The sequence below is a fragment of the Orycteropus afer genome, unplaced genomic scaffold (assembly GCF_000298275.1).
Source record: "Orycteropus afer afer isolate SDZICR_OR568_19922 unplaced genomic scaffold, OryAfe1.0 scaffold00114, whole genome shotgun sequence".
NCBI classification, from domain to species: domain Eukaryota; kingdom Metazoa; phylum Chordata; class Mammalia; order Tubulidentata; family Orycteropodidae; genus Orycteropus; species Orycteropus afer.
Window position 1 is genome coordinate 6,360,543 of NW_006921701.1, and position 11,691 is coordinate 6,372,233.

At 37.2% G+C, this 11,691-nt stretch overlaps 1 protein-coding gene across 1 annotated transcript in view; it reads right to left on the reverse strand.

Annotated features, from left to right (window-relative positions):
* The window catches only part of GOLGB1 (golgin B1), a 125,076-nt gene that overhangs the window by 96,836 nt on the left and 16,549 nt on the right, over positions 1-11,691 (reverse strand). Inside the window, exons 5-7 of the mRNA XM_007943892.1 lie at positions 8,852-8,968; positions 5,810-5,932; positions 4,107-4,220 (exon numbers count right to left, since the gene is read on the reverse strand). Of these exons, the coding sequence (XP_007942083.1) occupies positions 4,107-4,220; positions 5,810-5,932; positions 8,852-8,968 (354 nt within the window). The remainder of the gene's footprint in view (positions 1-4,106; positions 4,221-5,809; positions 5,933-8,851; positions 8,969-11,691) is intronic.

Here is an 11,691-nt window from a genome sequence, read left to right on the forward strand (position 1 = left end):
GGGAGGGGAGGAGACTGGGTTAGGGTTGGACATGGTAAATGGGGAATGAAACTAAATGTACACGTAACATTGAATGTAAAATAAGCTCTTAAAAAAAACAGTTGCATAGAAAGTGGTATGACCAAGACATAAAGTCAGAATCAACTCGACAGCAACTAGTTTTGTAGTCTCTGGGTGGTGCAAGCAGTTAACACATTCAGCTACTAACTAAAGAGCTAGAGGTACTAGTCCAACCAGAGGTACATCAAAAGAAATTCTTGCCAATCTAATTCCAAAAGATCAGCTACTGAAAACCCTATAGAATATGCAAAACTAACAGCTCAATGGAGAGAGACTGAAACCATTCCCCTTGCAAAGAGGAACCAGACAAGGATGTCTTCTATCTCTACTTCTATTCAACACTGTATTAGAAGTCCTAGCAGAGCAATAAGGCAAGAAAAAGAAATCAAAGGTATCCAAATTGGTAAGGAAAAAGTCAAACTATTCCTATTTGCTGATGATATGATCCTATACATAGAAAACCCAAGAAACCCAGCAGGAAAACAACTGGGACTTATTGAAAGATGGGCATAGTGGCAGGATACAAGATCAAAATACAAGTATCAGTTGGACTCCTCTACACCAGCAAAGAAGTCTCTGAAAAGGAAATAAGGAATACCATTTAAAACAGTTCCAGAAAGATAAAATACTTGGGAATAAATCGTACCAGGAACACAGAAGACCTATACAAAGAAAACTACAAAACACTACTTCAAGAAAGTATACGAGATCTGATAAATGGAAGAATATACCATGCTCATGGATAGGAAGATTCAACACTGAGAAAATGTCAATACTACTCAAAGAAGTCTATATATTCAATGCAATCCCAATCCAGATTCCATCAACATACTTTAAAGACATGGAAAAACCAATCACTGATTTTATATGGAAAAGAAAGAGACCTGGGATAAGCAAATCACTACTGAAGAAGAACAAAGTAAGAGGTCTCACACTCCCAGATCTCAAAAGTTACTATACAGCCATAGTTGTCAACATTGCCTGGTATTGGTATAACAAGAGATGCATAGACCAGTGGAACAGAATTGAGAACCCAGAAATAGACCCACTGACCCATGATCAGTTGATTTTTGACAAAGGGCTGAAATTCATTCAATGGGAAAGAGAGAGTCTCTTTCACAAATGGTGCTGGCAAAATTGAATACCCATTTGGAGAAAAATGAAATAAGATGCACAAAAACTAATTTGAGATGCATTAAAGACTTAAAGTGAAAAATAAAACTATAAAGTTCATCAAAGGAAAAACAGGGACAAATTTAGAGGCCCTAATATATGGCATAAATATACTATTAAGCATAACCCAAGAAGCATAAACAGCAAAAAATAAACTAGATGATTAGGATCTTCCAAAAATTAAATTTTTATGTTCAAACCCACCAGCCACTCTACTGAAGGAAGCCTGGGCAATCTACCTCCACAAAGATTTACTGCCTCAGAAACCCAAGGGGGGTCATTATGAGTCAGAATCGACTCCACAGCAGTGAGTTTGGTTTTTTTAGTTTTATGTGTATCAGAAGACTTCTCCAAAAGAGTAAAAATAGAACTTACAGAATGGGAAAAAATATTCAGCAATGACATTATCAGACAAAGGACTTATCACTAAAATTTATAGAAAACTCCAACCCTTCAATATCAAAAACACAAACAACTGGTATGGAAAGAGTGTATGACACTGGGGAAAGGAAGGGCACATAAGATACAGACAACAGAAGCAAATACATGCACAATACTGCATTACAAAAAAAAAAAAAAATCCAATTAAAAAATGGGCAGAAGACATGAATAGACACTTCACCAAAGAAGATATTCAGGTGACCAAGAAACACAAGAAGAAATGTTCACAATCATTAGCCATTAGAGAGATGTATATCAAAACAAAGGTAGCATTTTGCCCCAGCACTAATAGCAAAGCTCAACAAGACAGAAAATAACAAATGCTGGTGAGGATGTGGAGAGATTGGGACTCTCACACACTGCTGGTGGGACTATCAAAAGAAGGACATATCCTAAAGAAGTGAGAGCTAGGACAAGAACAGATATATGCACACCCATGTTCATCCCAGCACTATTTACAATAGCAAAAAGATGGAAACAACCTAGGTTTGTTTTGCCCATCAACAGAAGAATGAATAACCAAACTATGGTACATACACATGATGGAATATTACGCAACACTAAAGAATAGCGTAGGATCTGCAAAACACCATACAACATGTATGAACTTGTGGACATGGTGCTGAAGGAAAAATACTGTATTAGTTCACCATAATAAAAAGTCAAGGAAAGGTGTATACCTAGAAGGAAACTTTCTTTGTTGGTTACTAGGGATAGGAAGGGAGGAGAGGGAAAATTTCTAGATAGGTTTTGGGGCAGGAATTATATATATACATATATATATTAAACCAAACTCACTGCTGTTGAGTCAATTTCAACTTACAGAAACCCCTCCTTGGGTTTCCAAGGTGGTATCTCTATTGAAGTAGATTCCCGAGTCTTCCTTCCTAGGAGCGGCTGGTTGTTTGAACCGCTAGCCTGTAGGTTAGCAGTCAAATGCCTTGGGCACTACATACACCAAAGATTGTTAGTGTTCACCAGTGGTAGGAGGGAGGAGAAAAGGGGAAGCTTTTGTTTGGGGGACACTGAGTTTATGTTAATAGGTGGTAGAATATTTTGGAGAAGGATAGCAATAATGGTGGCACAACACGAAAAATGTCATCAACTTCCGTGAGCTGTAAATGTGCAAGTTATTATGCTGGTGGATGTCTTTTGTATGTTTTCCCAACAACAAAAATTAAAAAGGAAAACTCTATGAAGCACAGTTTCACTCTGACACCCCTGGGTCACCACAAGCCAGAATTGACTCAATAACAACTGGTTTTTACGTGATAACAGTCATAGAGAGGCCTCAACATCAGGGTATGGATTTTGTTACAAAGTTAAAAATAGGAACATGTTTCTATTCTAGAGGAAAAAGTCCTCTTCATGATGAAGAGTCGGTAATTAAGAAGAGAGGAAATGATTGATTTTCTAGAACAGCACTCAGCACCTAGATGAACAAGCAAAGAATAGGACTGTAACACTGATTATGCATCAAGGTATGGGTACCTGGATGTGATAGAAAAGCAAGGAACAGGCCACCATGGGCTGGTAAAAAGAATACTCCTAATGGCTGCACATGGCTCCATATAAAATAGGGAAAGGAGAGAGGTCAAGAAAGAACTAATATACTAGAAGAACAAAGCAGAAGGGTCAAAAGATCTCAGTGAGTATGAAGAATGGAATAATTTGAGGATGACAAGATGGTTTAAGGTCAGGAAAATAGGATACTTCAGCATAAGATTTTAGAGTATCAGCATCTTTGATTAGTTTTAGAATCAAGAGAAATATAACATTTCTTTTAGAGAAACTAGGAGCTCTGGTAGCATAGTGGCTAAGACACTTGACTGCTAACCAGAAGGCTGGCGGTTCAAACCCACCAGCCACTCCTCGGAAGGAAGATGGGGCAATCTACTTCCGTAGTGATACTGCCTCGGAAACCCAAGGAGGGGTCGCTATGAGTCGGGTCTGACTTGATGGCACATAACAACAACAACAATAAAGACCTAAAATCACAAAGGAAAAGAGTAACAAAAGATATGAAATGTAAGCTCCTTAAAGGAAAGAATTTTATCTGTCTTGCTCATCATTATATCCCCATCACTTCACCATAAGGTATTTGTTAAATGAATAAATAAATATTATCCATTCTCTGGAGGTTTATAATAGAATTTTTTCCTGGAAAACTGAAATGGAAGTGAGTATTTCCAAGCCAAACCAAACTAAACTCACTGCCATCGAGTCAATTCTGACTCAGAGAGACCCTACAGGACATAGCAGAACTACCCCATAGGGTTTCATAGGCTACAATCTTTATGAAAGCAGACTACCACATCTCTTTCATGGAGAGGCTGGTGGGTTTGCACCTCCAACCTTTTTGGTTGACAGCCAAACACTCAAACACTGTGCTCCTTATTCCCAAGCAGGTAGTAAAAAGCATTAGGTAGTACCTGGTTGCGCTGTTCGGCAGCATTCAGCTCTTGCTGCAGCAAGTCCACCACTTGAGCGCGACCAGACAGGGCTTCTTCATGCTCTTCAAGCTTCCTCTGCAGCACCCTCAAATTCTGACAAGAAAACGTTTTAGATATAATGTAGTAGCAAATGAGCACGGTTGTCTGCTTATCTTTCAATATGTCGTATAGATTTATGCATTTAAGATTTCTAGATGTTGAAGATGACAGATTAAAGAGCAAGACGCCAACATGCCACGTGCCCCATCTAGCACCAACAAAGAATGTCCACAAATGCCTTTCCCAGCATACAGATGACAACCAGTCAGACACACACAGATGCATGAATTGGGAAGCTTTTTTAAGGCAGAAAATGACATATTATACTTGCAAAATTATATAGTCAGTGTTCTATATCTAAAAAACAGGTATTTGTGTATCTTATCCCCAAAAAAAACATTTTCTGCAGGCAAAAAAAAAGACCATATTTTTACACAAATAACATGTGCATTATACAATTTTTTTGCAGATCATGCACCTCCCCTCACACATTAGTTTCCTCGCTTGTCCTGTACATTATAGGCACGTACACATTATTTATGTGTGCATGTTCATGTGCAAAAAATGTGGTATTTATCTTCTCCTTCTGGTGGTGTAGTGCCTAAGGCTACCAGAAGTCTGGTGGTTCAAACCCACCAGCCACTCTTTGGAAGGGAGATTGGGCAATCCACATCCATAGAAATATCGCCTGAGAAACCCAAGGAGGGGTTGCTATGAGTCAAATTGACTCAATGGCAGTGAGTTTGGTTTTTCTTCTTCCTTTCATGTACAGTACAGGCACCTGATAAAGACCTGCTGAATAAATAAAGATTCAAAATCTACTGACTCACAGATTCAATTCTGATTCACAGCGACCCTGTAGGACAGAGAAGAACTGCTCCAGAGGTTTCCAAGGCTGTACATCTTTATGGAAGCAGACTACCACATCTTTCTCCCACAGAGGAGCGAGCGGGTACGAAATGCCAACATTTCAGTTAGCAGGTGAGTGCTTTAACCATGGCGTCACCACTAAACTCATGATATACATATGCAATTAATATTCTACTTGAGAAAGTAGTATACAGTATTTGGAAAGTTTAGCCAGGGTTGTAAGTTGAATGACTTCTTAAAATTTGCAAGACGTTTTTCTCAAAAACAACCAAAAAGTCAACCAGCAAGTACTACAGGAGTACCTTAGGATACTGCACTGTACTACACGTTAAATAAAAACAAATACCTTTGAGTTAGTAGATAATTAACTCAAAAACAATGAAGCCAGTTTTCAAAATATACTCAATAAATTTTTAGAAAGAGTTACTAATTTGATAAAAGACTTCGTGCTTTAAAATCACTTCATCTTTGATTTTTCTGAAAGTTTAAAACTGGCTTCATTAATTGAAGCTTGGCTATAATTAGCAAACTGAAGCGAAACTAATTTCTGACTATCACATACCAAAAACCAAAAAAAAAGGGAGGTCTGAAGTATAAAAGATAAGGCAAGGGTAATATGCACCAGGAAGACAAGGACACCAAAAAGAAACCAACTAAGGAGCACACTAAGACCCAGAGAAGAGCAGTGGGTAAGGATAGAACAGTGACTATATTATGATGTAGTTAAATGTTAACTATAATAAAAATCATTCTACTAAGTTTTAGCAACAAACCTGTTGCATCTGTGTTTCCACATCTGCCTGGGTTACTAACTGAAGAAGCTCATCTTCATGAAGACGAACTTGTGTTTCAAAGCGGGCATCTTTTTCTCGGACCACCTGCTGCATGGAACTCAACTGAAGACACACACCAGAAAACTATAGAAGTTACACTCCCTGAATATTGCACAAACAAAACTCACAGACTACTCTCCAAAGATAGACTCTGAGAATTGACAGTAGCTTTTTTAGAAATTTTGAATGTCATGGATGAGAACGTTGGAAGAGAGAGAGATCCAAAAGTAACTTCCAGATTCAGAGGCATAGTCTCAAATTCAAAAACCAGCCTAAATATAAAATTCAATTAAAAATGATACTTGCACGGTTACTAGAAATGCTTTAAATAAAGATATAAGAGTATAATGTGTATTTTTTAAGTTCTAAGTAGATTAGAATATTAAACATAGAAAATGAAGTTAGATTTCTGTTAATTCCTAGGCACTCCTTTTAAAATCACATGCATGCTCAGTAACTTTCAATGAAATTCTCAAACCCTTTTAGTAAAAACTCAAATGAATGTACTTCATATTCAAGATTATCTACAGCTAGAAATACAAATCAATCTTTCTAGTCTTAATAGAGTTGCTTTAACCAAAAAACTGGTGTGCTTCCAAACTCATACCACCTCCCCAGAAAACTATTTTCAGCTGTCATGACTTGCAGGCTTCTAGATCACACTCATTTGTAATTGGATCTTAACAGAAGAAAGATAAATAAATGGATTGAATATAAGCTGTTATCAGGGTTTTTATTGTTTTATTTTTATGTTTTGCATGTTTGTATGTGTGTGTGTGTATACTTGCACTTGTTTGTTTCCTTAAGATCTATGGTTGAACATGCTGATCAACCATTCTTCAACTACTGCTGATTTCTGATGCCTTGAATTGACCTTGGATCTCCGTGGTAAATCTTCAAAATGTTTTTGATTATGTAAATTCTGATCTCACTATGAATTTGGAATCCTGTGCAGGCATATGTGTCCTTCATTACTCAAACACATCTATACATCCTTTTCTGTAAGTGTACCATATTTTTTTTTCTTCTTGGAGCCTTTGCATTCTTACCATTCCCAACTAACATATCTCCTCCAGTATATCTAGAATATTATCTCTCCAACCCAGTTTTGTCTACAACTTATCTTTTCCATGTAAACTTCCTTGACTGTCACACACCCAGTAACCTCTTTTACCTCTCAAAATACTTGTAGTTTGTGTTGCTGCTTCCTTTAGCACTTATTCTGAGTTGCTTGCACTTTAACCAATCTGTTAACATGTTTAACACATCTTAGCTTTCCACTTTTTAAGCAAGTTGTAGGTAAACTTCACGTTTTGTACTTCTCCATCCTACATTTTCTATAGTACGTGTACATAAAATGGAAACATAATGCTAATAGGTAAAATTAAGAATTTCAAGATATATAATTTTAACTGTATACATAACAACAGTTCACCTATAGAAAGAACGTACCTCCGATACTGTAAGTTGTCAATATAACAAAGATCTGATGGATAAGATTAGCTATATGCAAAGGCACTCCAGGTGAAAAAAAATGTTTCATGGGTCAAAAGCAGCCCAAAAGAAAAATATGGAACTAGGAAATTAGAAAAACAGAGAGAAAGAATGCAAATACTAGTTCAGTCTGGTCCTGGTGGCAGAAGTAAACATGAAGAATGTCACATGCCATGTAATAATCAATCACACAACCTATGCCACTTTCTGATGGCACGCTCACTAAATAATCTTTTGATTAGACTTTAATTTTCCATTAAGATTTCACTGTAGAGCAAGAACCAGGGCTTCAAACTGGGGTTTGAACGAGTTCAATCATGCTGACACAGCAAAATTGGAACAGAAATGATTTGTAAAGTGTGGGTATACCAGAACGGTAAATGAAATGGGAAAAATTATGGATTGAAGCCCTGGAACGAGAGACGTAGAAGAGGTAGAGTAAGCGTTTTCAGGAGCCTGCTGCAGGAGACTGGATTACTGTTAGGACTGTGGAGAGTAACACACATTCAAAGTGGTGTGGTCGTCCATTATCTTTGAGCCAACACTCCTATTTCTGACTCAGCCAGTCAAGAGATTTGGTTGCTATGCAACATGCCCACTGCCCTTGTTTTCTAAGAGGGAGCTAAGTTTCTAACAGGGTGTCAACCCATAATTTTTCCTGTTCCCATTATTGTTCCGGTAGATCCACATTTTACAAATTCAGGTCCATTCTGATTTTGCTTCGTCGGCCATGATGGAACCAGGAAGAACTGGTTTGAAGTCCTGGCAAGAACAGACTTAATCATATATATTTCTAATTTTCATGTTTAAAGGGTATTTTGGTTTAACTGTCAGTCTCTCTTGAACTTAGTTGTTGTTGTTATGTGCCATCAAGTCGGACCTGACTCATAGCAACCCCACCTTGGGTTTCCAAGGCAGTATCACTACGGAAGTGGACTGCCCAACCTTCCTTCCGAGGAGTGGCCAGTGGATTTGAACCGCCAGCCTTCTGGTTAGCAGTCAAAGGCCTTAGGCACGACACTACCAGAGCTCCTAGAAATAGACAGCCTGGTCTACCTTGCAGGGAGGCTGGTGGTGGGTTTGAACCACCAGCCTTATGCTTGACAGGTGAATGCCTTAGCTCCAAGGCCACCCCCTAGGGCCTGAACTTAGTTAGCATGTACCTATTCCTAAAAGACTGTACTTCTGTGTGCTATTAAAATCAAGTTTCAGGGCCTGTAGAACTAAGGAACGGTCAGCAACGAGGCTACGGTAAATTCATCAAGAAATATAACACACTAGGACGTTTCTTGATAATCTGATAGTGTTCCCTAGCAACACACTTGGATACTATCATATCTCCCTTCTAATTTCTACTGGAACATTCTAGCCACTATACTTTTACTAAGGTTTTAAAAAGTGGCTGTCTGAATTGACTTGTTATATCATAAGCCATCAGACTTTCATGATTTTTTATTGTAATTGTTACAAGGTACCTTCCACTCCTACCTGTGCAGCTTGCTCTGCCTGGGTCTGGCTGAGCTGGGCTTGCAAAGAGCTAAGGAGTTCTTCCTTCTCTTTGAGTTGTTGCTTCATTCTTAAGAATTCTTCCATCTCTGTAGAATTCTTATCAAACTGAAGACAGAGAAAAATAAAATTTTTTTTTTCAGCAAAAGAATTAGATTATTATTTCTTTGATCCTCCCCCAAACATTTTCTCATTTGCCTTAAATATCTACCGTTATTCCTTCTAATTTCCACTTAACACAAAAGGGAATTACATGTACTGTGATTTTCAAAAAGCAATTACGAAAATTTATTTGTCAGTAGATGATAGAAGCAGTTTTTTAATTTCTCCAAATCCCTGAATAGAGACAACACAACTAAGTAGCAAAACCAAAAACCCATGGGAAAAGTCTACAATAGAATTAGGAAAGTAGTCCCACACACCTCAAAATGCAAGCAAGACTAAACAAACCACCAAAAGCCAAAAGATCTGCACTAGGCAAGTCTGTGTGAAAGGAAGAAGGAAGAAATAGAGCAATACACTTTACTGCAATTAGCCAGTTTTAGAACAGCAGCTTAAATGGGGAGGACAGTCCACTTCTCCAATACTGGGTAAGCACAAGGGGTAAGGAATGAAAGAGCTGGAGCAATCCAGTCCCTCTGAACTCTCAACACTGACTCATCAGGCTGCCTTCCAGGACATTACCCTGCACTAAAAAGAAACTATTAGGAATAAAATCAAAATTAAGCAGAAAAAGGACAATGAAGACAGAACAGAAGCCCTACATACATACTGTATAATTCAGTATCAACTAGTTACATGTGTCTATGGAACGCTTGATATCTACCCACTGCAACTAAGGAACTTAATTTTTAATATTATTTAAATTTAACCAATTTAAATACAAAAACTGAAGAAGTACAAATTAATTTCCCATTAAATACAATTTTATTTTTATATGATTACATTTCACTTTATCTGATGTGTCATGCAAGATACTTTTGCATTGTTTTATGAGCACCCAATATACTCGTTTCTAGTGTTAATAATAAACGTATCACCCCATGTAGTCAGTGTTGGCATAGTGCTTCAGCTTGAATGAATTTTTCTACTTACCTATTAGCATTTTAATGTGTTCATTTGAATACTTCATAATGACATAACAATCAGCTACAGTTGATATCCATGTAAATCATAATTGGCAATTAAACTAAAATATAAATGCATTATTACTTTGATTATAACATAAGTGAATTACTTTTCTAGTTCATATATATATATATATTTACAATGAAAGTATACTACTGTAGCAGAATCCAATAGAGATTTAGAAGCCAGTGCCATAGCCAGAACAGTAAGGGAAAAAAAAAAAAAACTGTGTTTTAAAAAAAAAAGTTAAAGAGCATAAAGTAGACAATCTTTTTCAGCATACATATACTAAATTTGATAACAAGTTTCCTGTCAATGGTCAAAAAAAGAATTAATAAAGTTAGTCACCTGAAATCAGAATTAAACGGCCAAAAAAAAGTAAATGACTTTTAACTCGATATGAGCATGTAACTTTTGACAAACATAAACAAATAGCTAGGGTTCTTCTGTTTTTTTATTGTTGTGAAAATATAGATAGCAACATATTTGCCAATTCAGCATTTTTAACATGTAACTCAATGACACCAATAAATCAATCATGTTGTATAACTATCACCAATGTCCTCTGCCAAGTTTTCCATTCCCATAAACAAAAACTCACTAAATACCACTACCACCACCCATTCCCTCCCTTTTCTGCCCATAGTAACCACTATATACATTAAAACTTTGATTTCTATATATTTACCTATTTTATGTATTTCCTATTAGTGACCTCATACATCTTTTCAAGGTTCAACCATGTTGCAACACTATCAGGACTTCATTTCTCTTTATAGCAGTTATGTATACAACATATTTTGTTTATCCATTCATCTGTTCATGGGTATTTAGGTTGTTTCTACTTTTTGCTACTGTGAATAGTGCTGCAATGAACACTGATGTACATGTGTCCATTCATGTGTGAGAAGCTGGGTCATCTGGTAGCTCCAGGTTCAGCTTTTTGAGGAACTTATAAAGCTATATTGCATTCCTACCACAATGGATAAGGGTTCTGATTTCTCCACATTCTCGCCAAAACTTAATTTCTGTTTTTTAAATCTTAGCCATTTTAGTGTAAATAAAGTGGTATCTCATTGTGGCTCTGATTTACATCTCTCTAATGGTGGGCCTAGGAGCTCTGGTAGCGTAGTGCCTAAAGCACTTGACTGCTAACCAGAAGGCTGGCGGTTCAAACCCACCAGCCACTCCTCGGAAGGAAGATAAGGCAATCTAATTCCGTAGTGATAATGCCTCAGAAACCCAAGGAGGGGTCACTATGAGTCAGGTCTGACTTGATGGCACATAACAACAACAACAAATATGTATATATGTATATCTTCGATAACATAACAACAAAAAGACAAATAACTCAATCATAAAATGGGCAAAGGACTTGAATTAAAATTTCAGCAAAGAGGACATTCAAATGGCCACACATGAAAAGATGCTCAATGTCATTAGCCATCAGAGACACAAATCCAAACCACAGTGCAATATCATTTCACTCCCTTTGGGATGGGTAAGATAAAAAAAAAAAAAAAAAGAAGAAGAAAATAACAAATGTTGGCAAACCAAAAAACAAACAAACAAACTCATTGCCATCGAGTCAGATTGGACTCATAGCGGCCCCTCCTTGGGCTTCCAAGGTGATATCACTACGGAAGTAGATTGCCCAACCTTCCTTCCGAGGAGTGGCTGGTAGGTTTGAACCA